At 40.4% G+C, this 16,942-nt stretch overlaps 1 protein-coding gene across 5 annotated transcripts in view; it reads right to left on the bottom strand.

Annotated features, from left to right (window-relative positions):
• Positions 1-1,643: 1,643 nt before the first annotated feature.
• CLCC1 (chloride channel CLIC like 1) overlaps positions 1,644-16,942 on the bottom strand; it is a 31,722-nt gene continuing 16,423 nt past the window's right edge. For 2 of the 5 annotated variants that reach the window (XM_039460795.2, XM_039460794.2), the window contains exons 5-12: positions 14,279-14,500; positions 13,779-13,919; positions 11,491-11,584; positions 9,557-9,654; positions 9,142-9,288; positions 6,484-6,816; positions 4,219-4,477; positions 1,644-2,277 (exon numbers count right to left, since the gene is read on the bottom strand). In XM_039460795.2, the coding sequence (XP_039316729.2) occupies positions 2,216-2,277; positions 4,219-4,477; positions 6,484-6,816; positions 9,142-9,288; positions 9,557-9,654; positions 11,491-11,584; positions 13,779-13,919; positions 14,279-14,500 (1,356 nt within the window). In that variant the 3' untranslated portion in view covers positions 1,644-2,215. The remainder of the gene's footprint in view (positions 2,278-4,218; positions 4,478-6,483; positions 6,817-9,141; positions 9,289-9,556; positions 9,655-11,490; positions 11,585-13,778; positions 13,920-14,278; positions 14,501-16,942) is intronic. The other 3 variants (XM_074381313.1, XM_074381311.1, XM_074381314.1) reach the window with 3 other exon arrangements.

Genomic DNA, 16,942 nt, shown 5'->3' with positions numbered 1-16,942 from the left:
TCTATTTTCAGTATTTTTTTAGGCCAAAGCCAGTATAAAGAAACTCTTAAGTGAACTTCTTGGGCTGGGCATGGTGGTTCATGCCTGTAATTCCAGCACTTTGGAAGGCTGAGGCAGGAGGATCACTTGAGGCTAGGAGTTCAAGACCACCTGGGTAACATGGTAAGACTGCCATCTCTACAAAAAATACATTAGCAGCCAGGTGCAGTGGCTCATGCCTGTAATCCCAAAACTTTGGGAGGCTGAGATGGGCAGATCAGATGAGGGCAGGAGTTTGAGACCAGCCTGGCCAACATGGTGAAATCCCATCTCTAGTAAAAATACAAAAATTAGCAGGGCTTGGTGGCACGCGCCTGTAGTTCCAGCTACTTGGGAGGCTGAGGCAAGAGAATCGCTTGAACCCTTGGGAGGTAAAGGTTGCAGTAAGCCAAGACCAAGCCACTGCACTCCAGCCTGGGTGACAGCAAGACTCTCTCTCAAAAAAAAAAAAAAAAAAAAAAAAATATATATATATATATATATATATATATATATATATATATCAAGCATGGTAGCACACACCTGTAGTCCCAACTACTTAAGAGGCTGAGGCAGGAAGATCGCTTGAGCCCAGGTGGTAGAGGCTACATACACTCCAGCCTGGTGACAGAGCAAGACCCTGTCCCTAGAAAACATATCTTTTGCCGGGCGCGGTGGCTCAAGCCTGTAATCCCAGCACTTTGGGAGGCCGAGGCGGGTGGATCACGAGGTCGAGAGATCGAGACCATCCTGGTCAACATGGTGAAACCCCGTCTCTACTAAAAAGTGCAAAAAAGTAGCTGGGCGTGGTGGTGCATGCCTGTAATCCCAGCTACTCAGGAGGCTGAGGCAGGAGAATTGCCTGAGCCCAGGAGGCGGAGGTTGCGGTGAGCCGAGATCGTGCCATTGCACTCCAGCCTGGGTAACAAGGGCGAAACTCCGTCTCAAAAAAAAAAAAAAAAAAAAAAAAAAAAAAGAAAACAATCTTTTGTATGTTTGGGCCATATGTTAAAAAATATATACATGCGTATCATTTAAAATGGTCTCCTCTGTTCCATAATACTGCTATAAAACAAACTTTTGTTAAGTTCTCATGTTTTAAAAAAAAAAAAAAAGAAGTGGTTAGGTCAAGAACCTAGGACACCAACAGAAAACAGGTGACTACTCACAGACATTCAGTGTGAAAGATGCTAGCTAGAGCCTTAGTGGTCATTAAGCCTTGTCTTCCTTATCCCAGATGCTAAAGACAGTTTAGAAGGGGATGATAACAAAGTAACTGCAGCAAAAGACAAGAATGGGACAGAGCAGGGCCTGGAGTAACACTGAATCAGACTGCAAAAGCCCACCCTTGGAACAAGCTGACAGTTTGTTCCACTCTGCTTGCACAGCTGGGATGGGATCTGGGGATGTGGACCCCTGTTCAAAGTCACTTGGGGATTTTCATGGGCAAACAGAACTACTTCTCTACATGGCCAATGTTTTAAAAAAAAAAAAAAAAGTCAAAATCTGGAATTACATTAGGGCTGAGTTGAAACCTGGATCACATTATGTTTCATGTATACTATTAAGGTATGATGTCCTGGATAGCATCATGGGGCTTTTCTTATAAGAAAATTCAGTCAAACCCCAATGTAAAAATAAGTTTATTTTATGTATACAATAGTTCTTACAGCCTGTAAATATTCAACATTATTCCATTTAAACATTGTTTTTAACAGCTGTCTACCTTGTTCTGATTTTCCTAAAGCTTCACACTCTATAGGCTGGGCATGATGGCCAATGCCTGTAATCCCAACACTTTGGGAGGCCAATGAGGGTGGATCACTTGAGGTCAGGAGTTCGAGACCAGCCTGGCCAACAGGGCAAAATCCCATCTCTACTAAAAATACAAAAATTAGCCAGCCATGGTGGCGCACATCTGAAATCCCAGCTACTTGGGAGGCTGAGGCAGGAAAACCGCTTGAACCCAGGAGATGATGGAGGCTGCAGTGAGCCAGGATTGTGCCACCTGGGTGACAGAACAAAACTCTCAGAAAAAAATAAAGTAAAATTAAATTTTAAAAAAGCTTCACTCTAAACCTTAATTTTAATGACATATTGCCTAGTCAATAGACAAGCCTTATGTCTTTTCTGGTGATAAACTGGCCTTGTGTGTTCAGTTTGCTTTCATACTTAAGTGTTTCCTGAATTGCTGTTGTCATTCAACAGCAGTTGCATGGTGCCTTGCTGTCAAAGTAGATTTCGTCCCCAAATGGATATCTGTAATGAAAGAATACAGAGGTGAAATTTTACTTAAAATTTTTTAAAAATAATTTTTGTTTTTGGATTAAAAGGCAGTAACTGCAAGCAGCATTAATTCCACTCACAGTTAAAGTCCATCACCTGGGGATTCACTACTTTTCAGAATCAGATCACAGATCAAAAGACAGCTCTCATCATGGGGGCATATTCCCCAATCAGTGTGAACACATCTTGTCCCCAGAGGACTACTTTATATGCATGGATGTTCACAAATTTATTCTAAACCACAGGTGTCTGTCAGAATTCATTTGTTACATGCCGTGTTAAAAATCTTAAAATCCTTTTGCACTTCTTAGAAAAAATAACCTTTCTGATGAAATACTAAAGATGTTTGCAGTATTAAACTAGAATATATTAACATGTATAATTTTTTTGAGACAAGGTCTTGCTTTGTCACCCAGGCTGGAGTACAGTGGCTTAATCGTAACTCACTGCCACCTTGCGAGCCCCCTGCCTCAGCCTTCCAAGTAGCTGGGACTACAGGCATGTACCACCATGCCTGGCTAGTTTTATTTTTAGTAGAGACTGAGGTCTTGCTTTGTCACCCAGGCTGGTCTTGAATTCCTAGGCTTAAATCATCATCCTGCCTTGACCTCCCAGAGTGCTGGGACTGTAGGCATGAGCCACTGCACCTGGCCTAAAATGAAATTGTTACAGGCATGTAAGTAACACTTCTTGTATCCAAAATGTGTATTCTGCATTTTATATTTAAAAAAAAAAAAAAAAATCAAAAAGTGCTTGGGATACAAATGTCTGCATGAAAATTTAAAGACTTTATTCCTTACTGGCATCATTTTTGGTTAGCAGCTGAACATAACTTGTAGTTGTGAATATGGTTAAAACAAAGGATACCTGATGTATATGGAATCTGCTAGCTTCTAGCTAAGGACAGGTACACAATTTATACATTGCTTTTTAAAAAGTTTAAAATGTACAATCAGGAGAAGGGCACAAAAAAGAAAAAAAAAAAGTTTAAAATGAGGAATGCTTTTGATAATCAGACTAAAGTGCTGACTCATGGCCTGTCTGCAGTTAAGGCAGGCACCAAACTGTTTTTTCCTCATCATGGTATTCTTCTCTGTGTAGAGATCTCTAAAAATTCAAACGTCCAGTGGACAAACAATATGATTTGCTACAATATAAATAAGATATGCTAATATCTAATAGTCTCTCCACTGCTAGGATTCTGAGTAACAAGAAAAAGAGGTCTTATAAAAAGCCCATACACTTCATCTGTTGGGAACAGAAAGAAAGTCATTTTCAGTTGACTGACTCTGTAAAACAGATTACCAATGTAACAAGCTATGTTATCTAAATTGCCCTGGCAGTCTTCAGTTTTGTCTAAGTAAACAAAGTAAAAGGGAAAATAAGGATGCAGGCCTAGTAATAGCTGCAGAAAAGATGAAACTACAAAGCCACAATGACCTGTGGGCAGCCTACACAGAGACAAGCTGAGGTGTCAGACTGATCCTGGTAACACATACTCCATGGCTGCAGGAAGATGCTGGAGTGCATCAAGTGGGTGGTCGGAACTACAGTGGATTCCACTAGGCAATGTAAGTTGGTTAGTGGGTTCCTGTACGTGCCTGTAACAATAAAATTTCTTTTCCAATGTCCCCCATTCCAATTGGCCTCCTTAACTAGCCAGAATCAGTGATGCCTGCCATCTGTTCATCTTAAAACAAATTCTGAGACCGTTTTCTAAAATTAGCACTTCCTACTACATATCAAAGATGAAATCAAAAGCTTTTATATACATACATGTGTGCGTTAATTCTAATTGTCAGTAAAAAGGTGAATGTTGAAGTTGGCACCTGTGTAGTAATCAGAATACTTGCAGATAAGAGAGAACAGACAGTATACTTCACAAAGCTCAAAGATTTGAGAGCTGATGCTTGCCACTAACTGAATCCTGTCCATGTGGTCCAGCCGTACTTCTTGCTGGGCTGCATGTGCTGCCTTGGTCTGGGATGCCCTCAGCTTCTGACGTGAGCTGGGCCTTTTCTGCTGCAGGTGGACCTTCTGTATTCCCTGATGTGTCTCGGCCAGAGACAGGCTTAGCAGACTGGCTGCTTTCAGTACTGCTTTCTTTCAGTGTGCCTTCCCCAGGAATTCCACGAATCTCCGTGGGCTTTGTATCCAAATCAGGTGATTTATGCTATAAAGTACAAAATTACATTTTGTTTTAACCATTTAATGTAATGTGGAGTCTTAGTAATCAAACATACCTTACAAGTTCCCACCTAAATCGGTTGTAGCAAGCTCCAGACTCTGTCAAATCCAGGGTCCAGTGCTGGATTATAATTATATAAATGTTGATTAAAACCTCACCATACTCTACAGGAGAACTACCACGGAGGAGTGGGAACATTTAGGGTACACTTGGGGTCTAGTGGCCCAGCTTAGAAGGGGTCAAGAGAATTGGTAATCAGTATTGTTAATTTCTCTTGCCTGGTGAGAATAATTCATTTGACAAATATTTATTGAGCATATATTAAGTTCTAAGTGTTAGGGATACCACAAGAACAAAATACATAAAACTGTTCTCACTGGAACTTATATTTAGTTTAGAAGAAAATCTCAAGTATTATATATATGTTCAATTAAGGGGGCTATGTAGAAAAAGCAGAAAAGAGATGAGTGCTGAATGTGGGGTGGGCTGGTAGGGTCAAATTACAGTTTAAGGTGGTCTGAAAAAGTGATGAGGCCGGGCATGGTGGCTCATACCTGTAATGCCATCACTTTGGGAGGCCAAGGTGAGAAGAGTGCTTGAGGCCAGGAGTTTGAGACCAGCCAAGAGCAAGCCCCCCATCTCTATGAAAAATAAAAAATATTAGCCAGGCATGATGGCATATGCCTATATTCCTAGTTAACACAGAAGGCTGAGGTAGAAGGATTGCTTTAGCCCAGGATATTGACGCTGCAATGAGCTATCACACCACTGCACCCCAGCCTTGGCTGGAGTGAGACCCTGTCTCCAAAAATAAAAATGAGTAAAGGCCTGAAGAAAGTTACCATATGCTATATGAATGAACACTGTAGAGAGAGTGAATGGCAGGTACAAAGGCTCTCAGTTCAAGGAACAGTCAGGAGCCTTTAGGCTGAAGCAGAGTGAGCATGGAGGGACAACAGGAGGTGACCAGAAAGGCAGTGGATGTGGGGGAAGGGGACACCAAGGATGCTTCTAGGCCATTGTGATTAAGTGGCTTTCCCGTCTAGGCCATTGTGATTAAGTGGCTTTCCCATCAAGTGAGATGGAAGTCACTGGAAGACTTCTGAGATGGGTGACAGGTAATAGTCACCCAGGCTAGAGTGCAGTGGCATCATCTCAGCTGACTGCAACCTCTGCCTCCTGGATTCAAGCAATTCTGCATTAGCCTCCCAAATTAGCTGGGATTATAGGTGTAAACCATCAGGCCTAATTTTTTTGTATTTTTAGTAGAGAGGGGGTTTTGAACTGCAGACCTCAAGTGGTCTGCTTGCCTTGGCCTCCCAAAGTGCTGATAAGCTACCACACCTGGCCCAGCTTAAAGTTTTCTAGGTTATCTATAAACATATAGATAAGTTTATTTTTATATTAACTCTATGGGATAGTTTCCCAGATTCTATTATGCTCATAACTATTTCAAAGGTTTACAGCTGCAACTTAAAACTTTTCAGGTGACAATAAAAAACAGACTGATAATGATGAGAAACTTCTCAGCATTCTACAGGTAAAAAGTACAGTCTAGCCAGCCAATGACACAGAAGTTTTAGAGAAGTAATGTTTTTGATCCCTGGCCCCAGTCCATTCTTGCATCCAGCTAAGCCTTTAGGGCTCTACTGCCCCTTCCCTAGAGCTCCAGGCCTTCAGTGATGCCTCCTCTCTGATTTCTTCAAAGACAAATTTCAGTCATGCTCACAAGCTGGCTTCCCATGAAGGTTCCTATGAATTATCATCTGTTCTGAGAAACTACTGTTACATTGTATTTTACATAAAAGTTAAATCTAATTTTATTTCTTCTGAGGAAGCTGAACTAACTTTTGACCAGAAAGGGGAGAGCGAGAGTGACTTAATTATATCACTCATGATATAATTAAGGATGAAAGGTAAAAGAGCAAAGACAATCAGAACTCTTCCAGAAGCATTTAGGACCAGTAATGAATAAACAGTTGCTGACTTACAGTGGGTACCACCGTGGGATGCTCTCGTGCCTCTGCGTCTGGTAAATCAAATGCCCGAAGCACTTCAGGGCTCCTGTTGCCAGTCTGAAATTTCAAGTCAACATCTCTCTCTCTCAAAATCTCTCTTCTACTCTCATATGTTTTGGCATAAGGGCCTTGCTCAATGGGGCCAGTTTGGCCTCTATAATGAAAATCTGCATCACCTGCTCCACCATCGAGTCTGTAATCAATTTCCTTCTGCCGTCTTCTATCCAGTGGCAGGGGAGGTTCTCTCTCAGGACCACCTATATGTCTCAGCACAGGAACTGATTTTCCAGCACCATAGCAGAAACTCTATAAGGAAAATAAATACATTTTCCTGAGGACTTAATGTCTAACTTACAAAGGGGTTATGGGGCATTTTATTCAAAGTGTTAACAAAATTATGTAATTTAACTTGTGGCATTTAGACAAAATCGTTAATTTGTAATATAAGGCCGGAGTAATTTAATACATCACTCAGTATTCAGTAGACATTTTTTTTTTTTTTGAGATGGAGTTTCGCTCTTGTTACCCAGGCTGGAGTGCAATGGTGCGATCTCGGCTCACCGCAACCTCCGCCTCCTGGGTTCAGGCAATTCTCCTGCCTCAGCCTCCTGAGTAGCTGGGATTACAGGCACGCGCCACCATGCCCAGCTAATTTTTTTTTTTTTGTATTTTTAGTAGAGACGGGGTTTCACCATGTGGACCAGGATGGTCTCGATCTCTTGACCTTGTGATCCACTCGCCTCGGCCTCCCAAACTGCTGGGATTACAGGCTTGAGCCACCGCGCCCGGCTTCAGTAGACATTTTAATCAGCTAGATTGAACTGTAACAATGGCAGGCTGAAGCCTAGATATTTAAATTAGTAGGTTCTAGTTGTCTGATAATTATTCATGTTTCTAGATTTATGCCCATCATAAAAGGTAAATGCTAAAAGTAAAGTTGTATATCATTATGTAAACAATCTCCTGTACACTTATTTTTTATAAATACAAACTAGGCTTAAGTTACAGCTAAAATTCAACCAGTTTTGATTCACATTCCATGGGAAAAAGTAGGCAGCAACTCTGACAGTGTGGCCCAGGGACCCTTCGGGGGATACCTGATACTTTCAGGGGATCTATGAGATCAAAACTTTTCATAATACAAAGACATTGTCTTTCTCACTGTCCCCTCATGAGTGCACAATGGAGTGTTCCAGAGGCTAGAGTGACAGCCACACTCGGACTCATGGGATACGTGGTTGTAGATACAGTGCCCGTATTTAAAAAATTTGTTTTAACTCCTAATATGTAAATATCAATAAATATAATCACGTTAAAAGCTTTTGTGGGCTTCAATTTTTAAGACTACAGGGGTCCTACGAACAGAAACTTTGAAAATTTCTGTACTAATTTTTCAAATACTACTATCTGAAGACAGAAGCAAAAATCAAAGAGTGAAACTTTCCTTAGGGAGCCCATGAAACAAAAACAGATGAAGATTCTGCTGATAATTTGTTTCAGAAACTAAACTACGACTATAGAACTAATGTCACCTAAAAAGTGCCCATGAACCACTGAGTCCTGGAATCACAAGCCAAAAAACAAAAACCAAAAAAGGAATGATTTCCAAGTGAATAGAGCACAGTGCATCTTGTATCCTTAGGGAGGAGAATTTCCCATGGCACATCTAAGTTCTTTTTGTTTTATGCAACAACTGCTTTACTTGGGTAATAGCTAAAAAAATCAACAACAGAAACACTGAATAGACCATGGATGAATGACGAGTAATTTTTTTTTTTTTTTTTAAGACGGGGTTTCACCATATTGGTCGGGCTGGTCTTGAACTTCTGACCTCAGGTGATCCGCCCGCCTCAGCCTCCCAAAGTGCTGGGATTACAGGCGTGAGCCACCACGCCTGGCGCTGTAATATTTCTGCTTAATAAATGCCTGCTCCTAGATCCCCAAACTCTATCTCAGCATACCCAGGTTCTTCCAGATCCCTTTCTGGTTCTATGTCAAACTCAATGCTCTTCCCTTCTCAGTGCTGCAAAAATTCAGACTAGAAATAAGAAGGCCCCTCTTGCAAGGAGGCAGTAATCAACTTCCTATTTCCTGTGTATTAATTCACCAAGGTTAAAGAACAAATTTAAAAAGATGTTATTATTCTAAACCACTACTACAACATATGCAATCAAACTAGAGAACTACTTTCTTGATTAGGAAAATATACAGGTAAGTCCAGGCTGGCCACCACAGCGAAACCCCATTTTTGCTAAAAATACAAAAATCAGCCGGGCATGGTGGCGCATGCCTGTAGTCCCAGCTACTTAAGAGGCTGAGGCAGAAGAATCACTTGAACCCAGGAGGCGGAGGTTGCAGTGAGCCAAAATCGCACTGCTGCACCCCAGCCTGAGCAACACAGCGAGACTCCATCTCAAAAAACAAAACAAAAAAGGAAAAATATACAAGTATAATAAATCTGCATCACTTAGAGGGGCGGAGGGGAGGAAAAAATCTGTATCACTTGAAAATCATCTTCTCATTAAGCGTAACAGCCTGATTTACGACACTGAAGAACCCCAATGATTTTAGCCTTGCCTTTTTTCTGTAAATCTTGCTAAGTACTGACAGTGCTGCTATGTTACTACTAACCAGGACAGCCAATGCCATGATTATTAGCACTGGAATATGAAGCAGCGCTGGAATCTCCTTCATGAGCGCTCTAATAAATTCCCCAGTTCCTTTCCCAATGTGCTTCAGCGGCTCCGTTACAAATGTGGTGAATGTAACTGCAAGTGCCTAAAACAAAAGAAAAGCAAAAACTTAATTTTCTCCTCACAGGACTAAAGTTCAGAATGAGTCAAAATTCATTCTGTACTGAGGTTACATAAATTAAAATGTATGTTACATAAATTAAAATGTGCCGTTTTTAATGTGAAAATCACTGTGCAATAGTATTTTTTTCTTGGACAAAGGCTTATCAGCAAAATAACACTAAATTTCTTTAAAATACAAGGGATTTCTGACTTACTTTGTGTAAGTAATTTTTATAAAATATATGCTATACCTTTGTTGGTGGGACCAACCAAATAGGGTTGACTAGTAAGAGCTCATAGTATTTTTGGCATGGGTCATCCTTATAGGTCCATGAAATTCTGAACCATTCTGTTGAGAGAAACAGACAAAACACTGATCATTTTTTAAATGTTGCATTTCACCCCCAAATAAGACATTACTTTGGTTTTGATCCTCCCTGATCACCCACAAATGCTGATTTTTAAATTTTTCATCTTATCTCCAAAACCATGTTTAAAAAATCCGTTCAAATTATACATGTTTTATTCAGATAAATTATATTTTATAAAAATGTCTAAAAGGTAATTAAAAGCAATGCTTCACACACACAAATGCGTACAGGCAAAATGGGAAGTCTAAATAAGACTGGTGGATTGTATCAAAGTCAATATCCTGGTTCTGATACTGTTTTGGTTTTTTTTGAGATGGAGTCTCTGTCACCCAGGCTCAAGTGTGGTGGCGCAATCTCAGCTCACTGCAACCTTCACCTCCCAGGTTCAAGCTATTCTCCCTCAGCCTCTCAAGTAGCTGAGATTACAGGCATGTGCCACCACACCCAGCTAATTTTTTTTGTATTTAGTAGAGACGGGGTTTCACCATGTGAGCCAGGATGGTCTCAACCTTCTGACTTCATGATCCACCCACCTCAGCCTCCCAAAGTGCTAGGATTACAGGCATGTGCCACCGCGCCCAGCCCGGTATTAATACTATTAAGGCTGTGTAAGATGTTACCATTGGGGGAAAATGGACAAAGGGCACACAGGCTCTTTCTGTAGTATTTCTTACAACTGCCTGTGAATGCACAATTACCTCAATAAAATTTTAATTTAAAAAGCCAGCTCTTTATGGAGTTTACAAAATAAAGTAGAACACTGGTTCTAATTTTTCCAAGTCAGGCTTATATACACTGGGAAACTAGCCTGAGCTAGAGGAGGCATTTCACTGTCCACTAAAGTCAGGAAGCAAGGCTAAATTGGTTTAGTTCCCACAACTTTTTTTTTTGCCTTTTCTGAGACGGAGTCTCACTCTGCTGCCCAGGCTGTAGTGCAATGGTGCAATCTTAGCTCACTGCAGCCTCCGCCTTCCAGGTTCCTGCCTCAGCCTCCTGAGTAGCTGGAATTACAAGTGTACACCACCATGCCTGGCTAATTTTTTGTATTTTTAGTAGAGATGGAGTTTCACCATATTGGCGAGGCTGGTCTTGAACTCCTCACATCGTGATCCGCCCACCTCAGCCTCCCAAAGTGCTGGGATCCATAACTTTTTAAGAAACATTTATTTTGGAACCCATCTATAGAATTCTGTGTCAGTCATTAACTTGCATTTATAAAATGCCTTAGAATATTATTAAACCATTGCCATTGCTAGATATACACAACGAGAAGTACTGAACATTCATGAGAATGTTTATAAAATGTGAAAGAATAAAAAACTCAATACATTTTCCTTTAGTTTAAAAAAAGTAAAGCTACAACATAAAATTTCACAAGTCAATATAAGGCCATCAAACTTAAAATGGATATTAATATATACATTCATTCACTTGTTTAATAAACTTCTATTGAGGACCTAGAATATACCAGACACTGTGCTAAGGACGACATGAACAAAAGTGAGCACTGGATCCTTCACAGTCTAATGAAGGAAGATCGATAATATCAGACTCAACACATACACAACACAACTTCCATTCCTTCCCTGTGACTTCACATGAACACAAAAAGCCACTGGTTTTTTTTTTTTAACTTTTTTAGGCAAGTGAAGGTCACTGGTTTTAAACCTGAAATGCTTCTTGCATGTTCTTCTTATATTAAAGATTCAGTCATGAAAAGCCTCCTCTGTTGTTTTATCATTTCTTTGTTCTATGTTCTCCTCTCATTCTCAGAATTTCTATTCAAAATAAGGCCAAGTGCACAAACACCTTACCCCAGATACTTCCAGTCCAGTCCATCTTCTCGGCACACACATTGCTAAATGGCTCCATCTTGGCGACTTCAGCCTGATGCTGTGCAAAAGCTAGCTGACCGAAAGGGAACCAGGAGAAGCCATTACCAATGAAGATTAGGCCTACACACCCAAAAGACCTTCATTCAAAGAGTGTCTTTACCATGCATCCAAACCAGACTTTTTAAATTTTTAATTAAAAAAAAAACAATTTATTTTTTTCTGAGACAGTCTCGCTCTATCGCCCAGGCTGGTATGCAGTGGCATGATCTCAGCTCACTGCAACCTCCACCTCCCGGGTTCAAGCGATTCTCCTGCCTCAGCCTTTCAAGTAGCTGGGATTACAGGCGCCCGCTACCACACCCAGCTAATTTTGGTATTTTTAGTAGAGATGGGGTTTACCATGTTGGCCAGGCTAGTCTCAAACTGCTGACCTAAAGTGATCTGCACACTTCGGCCTCCCAAAGTGCTGGACTGTAGGAAAACACAGTATTTTTAAAGAGTAGCTATTTTCAGCTCATGGAAAAGTACAGCCTTAATGCAACAAGTATACATAAAGTAGTACTAACTCCAATTGTCTGTAAGTAATTATAATGAAAACTTTACTAAAAATACTGTTTTTAAATATTAGTTCAACCAGGTATGGTGGCATGCACCTGAAGTCCCAGAGACTCAGGAGGCTGAGACAAGAGAAACACTTGAACCCCAGAGGCAGAGGTTGCAGTGACCCGAGATTTTGCCATTGCACTTCAGCCTGGGGGACAGAGCAAGACTGTCTCAAAAACAACAACAAAAATTAGTTCTAACCACACAAATTAAATGACTACTTCTTTATTTTATTTTTGAGTCAGAGTCTTGCTCTGTCGCCCAGGCTAAAGTACAGTGGCGCAATCTTGGCTCACTGCATCCTCCACCTCCCAGGTTCAAGCAATTCTCTGCCTCAGCCTCCCAAGTAGCCGGGATTACAGGTGCCCGCCACCACGCTTGGCTAATTTTTGTATTTTAGTAGAGATGGGGTTTCACCATGTTGACCAGGCTGGTCTTGAACTCCTGACCTCGTGATCCAGCCACCTTGGCCTCTCAAAGTGTTACAGGCGTGAGCCACCATGCCCGGTCCTTATTTTCTTTTATAGTTCATAATATCCTGTTTTGCACTAGATACTTTCCAGCACAATGACCAATATAAAATCACTCAGGTGACAATACTCTACAACTTTTCCTTCCACATGGAATCTGCTTTTAATTTGTAAATAATTAGTTCTAGATATTTCAATACTTAGGGCAAAAGGTTAAGGAAATGTCACAATGCTTTAACCAGGTAAAATCATTGAAAATACTTAGTTACTTGACTCACTCTCTAGAAAGATCTAAAATTTTCTTTCAATGATTATGCTATGTTGATGGGAATAGTAGTGGTCCTTTCAAATTTCTATATACAGTATAATCCCAATTTTGAAAGATAAAATCTAGGAAAAACTGGAAAGAAATACCTCAAAATATTGAAAGATTATCTCTAGGTGTTAAAAATTATAGGTGATTTTAAAAATTAATTTCTTTTTATCTTTGTCTTTTCTAAATTCTCTGCCATGAACATACTACTTATATATTCAAAAAATAACCTAATTTTTTACAAAATATTTTGGCATCATTTCTAGCAAAGAATAAAATGATATGCCCTAAATTACCTACATGAGAATTTTTAAATGTGTCCACCTAGCTTTATTCTTTCTTCCCCCCTCCGCCCCGTTTTTTGAGACAGACCTCACTATGTGGCCCAGGCTGGAAGGCAGTGGCACGATCTCAGCTCACTGCAACCTCCCAGGTTCAAGGAATTCTCCTGCCTCATCCTGCTGCGTAGGTGAGAGTAGGCACATGCCACTACTTCCAGCTAATTTTTGTATTTTTAGTAGAGACAGGGTTTCACCATGTTGGCCAGGCTGGTCTCAAACTCCTGACCAAGTGATCTGCCTGCCTCAGCCTCCTAAAGCGCTAGGATTACAGACATTAGCCATCATGCTCAGCCCCCCTGGCTGATGTTAACAGTAGTAACTAGGTTATGAAAATTAGGACTGAACCTTTTTACCCATTAACTGGTCAAGGAATCAAAAAACAGTTAACTGAGAATTGTCGATTTAATTCCTCCCTACCATGGACCACCTCTAATCACTGCCTCCAACCCACATCCAAGGCAAGATTGCTCTCAATGGATTAGTATTCTCTTATTGTGAATAAATGTGTTGAAACTGTAAAACTCTCCACCCATGTAATACCTTATATAAATATATCCAATTCCATCCCAAACTGAACAGAAAGCTGATGATTAAGACACGCCTCAATTGAGTGTACCAACGTACATACGTCCACAGCTCGGTAGCCACTAAAACCGCGATGCAGAGCAGACACAGAAGTACCTCAAAACAGAGAGAAGCAGAAATCAGCCACCAAAAACATTCCGGGCAAACATTTGTATTTAGTAGTGACGCAATCTCAGCTCAAGGAATTCTCCTGCCTCATGCAAGGCATGATTGCTCTCAATGGATTAGTATTCTCTTATTGTGAATAAATGCGTTAAAACTGTAAAACTCTCCTTTATAGGGCAACTATAAAGAACTGGACTCAAACACACAAAATCATTTCTACAATTTTGAGGCTTGTTCATCAATACAGCATGAATGATCTAGTACAGGTTCTTAACATAATTATGGTTGAGTTTGGAAAGTATTGAAAAAGGGAACTTAATCACGTTGCCCTTGCCCTCATCCCATCTTACCATTAACACATTATATGGATCCATTCCAAAGGAATCTTCAAATCGCCACTTCCATGTTTCAAAATCATGAAGCTTAAAATTAATTAAAATATCACTTAGTGCATCATCCAAGGCACCTGGTTTCCAGTCTTCTCCACTGAGAAACTTCTGTATTTCTAACAGAGTTTCTCTTTTAAGGACAATCTCGGCATCATAATGCATATCGCCTTTGTCTTCACCAGGCTAAATGAAATTTACCAAACACAAACAATAGAAAAAGAGATTTTTATTACTACTCGGTGAACCATCTTAAGACAAAAGCCAATTTGGAACTAAATAGTAGTTTGCAGTATTTCATATGTATAAGAATAATAGCCTGGGCAAGGTGGCTCATACCTATCATCCTAGCGCTTTGAGAGGCCAAAGTGAGGGGACAGCTTGAAGCCAGGACTTCAAAACCAGCCTGGGCAACAAAGTGAGACCCCATCGCTACAAAAACTCTGGGTGCAGTGGTGTGGAGAAGAACTGTCTGTGCCCCAGATTTGAGGCTACAGTTAGCTTTGAGCACCCACTGCACTGCAGCCTGGGAGACAGAGCAAGACCCTGTCTCTAAAAAAACTAATAATATCCACCTGTCTTCATAGGCCAACATGAAAACCAAAGATAATACACGTAAAAAAAATTTAAAAATTCTAACACTCTATGCAAAAAAGATACTGTAAATTTTACTAAAATACAGTTGATTCTTGCTAACTATAGTAGTTATCGTCTATAAAGTCACCTCAAACACTGATTAGCAAGTACTGAACCATTACTCCTATAGTAAACATAGGGTTTGGTTCCTGCAAACCTCTGTAATAGCATTTTCATCATTTGATTGCTTTATGTGTGTTTCTGTACATTGCTGTTTAAGGACACCTCATTTAATATATGTATAGTTGACTCATTAACATTGAACATATGGACAACTGTTCTGTAACACCCAACCTTCTTGAACTCAGAAACACCAGACCTCAGTTCAGCACTATTATCAGAGGGCCATTTTAAACCACAAAATCATGCTGTTTAATAAATGTCTCTAAATAAATAATTAAAAATTTAAAAATCACCACTCTCCCCTCAAAAAAGCATGAAAAAATATACCAATAAATAGACCACAAAAAAAAAACACACTTGTTTGCAGTATGGGAGTGAAACAAAAAACACTTTCAGTTGTTTTATTCCATCTCAGCCAGGAATGCATGCAACAGGCCGCCCAAATTTTGTGCCACTCTTCATAGTGTCCAAGAGTAACCACAAACACCTCAAGTATTGACTCTGGGGTTACACAAACTTAATGAGGTCAATTCATAAATACGGAGTCTGAAAAATTAGCATCTACTGTGCATCTTTACTTTATGATTCATGGCATGACTTCATTTGCTGACAGTTTGCAGATAGCCTAAAATCTGTATTAGTTCAAGCAAGAAAAATAAGAGGGATCTCAAACAGCAACAAAATAATGGGTTTCCATGAAATATGTATTTATAACTATCTTTATTAGTGTCAGTTCAGCTTAGTAAAATCACTGTAAACAAATTCTGCATTAATTAGCCAGTTGATACCAAAAAAAAAATTCCTTTTTCTTTTACAAGAGTAAATACGAGGCCAGGTGTCATGGCTCACGCCTGTAATCCCAGCACTTTGGGAGGCCAAGGCGAGTGGATCACTTAAGGTCAGGAGTTCGAGACCAGCCTGGCCAACATGGTGAAACCCTGTCTCTACTAAAAATACAAAAAAATTAGCTGGGCATGATGGCAAGTGCCTGTAATCCCAGCTACTTGGAAGACTGAGGCAGGAGAATCGCTTCAACCCAGGAGGCAGAGGTTACAGTGAGCTAAGATCGTGCCCCTGCACTCCAGGTTGGTGACAGACTCTGTTTCAAAAAATACAGATATAAAAAAAGTAAATATAAAATGAAAAAAAAGTCACAATTATCACAAATCACCAGGAAGCATTTTTAAAAGCCATCATTGATTAGGCCGGGCGCGGTGGCTAACGCCTGTAATCCCACCACTTTGGGAGGCCAAGGTGGGTGGATCACGAGGTCAAGAGATCAAGACCATCCTGGTCAACATGGTGAAACCCTGTCTCTACTAAAAATACAAAAGATTAGCTGGGCATGGTGGCGTGTGCCTGTAATCCCAGCTACTCAGGAGGCTGAGGCAGGAGAATTGCCTGAACCCAGGAGGCGGAGGTTGCGGTGAGCCGAGATCGCGCCATTGCACTCCAGCCTGGGTAACAAGAGCGAAACTCCATCTCAAAAAAAAAAAAAAAAAAAAAAAAAAGCCATCATTGATTAATAATAACATGTTTTAAAAATCAGAAACTAAAGATTTTCAGGCATTTCCATCTTTGGTTCAATCTGTTTCCTGATCTAGGTTCTGCTCTACCCTGTACGCAGTTATAAGACTCAAATTAGAGGGTGCACATGTGAGAACTCATCTGCTTCTAAACTTCCAGAATAAGGTGGCGTTGTCAAATTATTCATCTAACATTCCATTCTCTTTTGGCAACTTCTTACTGTACCAGAATGATGGGAGTATGGCCAGTTTCGCCAGCTTGCACTATGCTGATGTAAGGGCCTTTCATTTTTGGGGATCTGCCTGTGACCAGTTCTGGTAGGTGGGGCTAGTAGCCACATCA

The sequence above is a fragment of the Saimiri boliviensis genome, chromosome 11, assembly GCF_048565385.1.
Source record: "Saimiri boliviensis isolate mSaiBol1 chromosome 11, mSaiBol1.pri, whole genome shotgun sequence".
NCBI classification, from domain to species: domain Eukaryota; kingdom Metazoa; phylum Chordata; class Mammalia; order Primates; family Cebidae; genus Saimiri; species Saimiri boliviensis.
The sequence above is the reverse complement of the archived record's forward strand: the minus strand, read 5'-3'. Positions and strand labels throughout refer to the sequence as shown.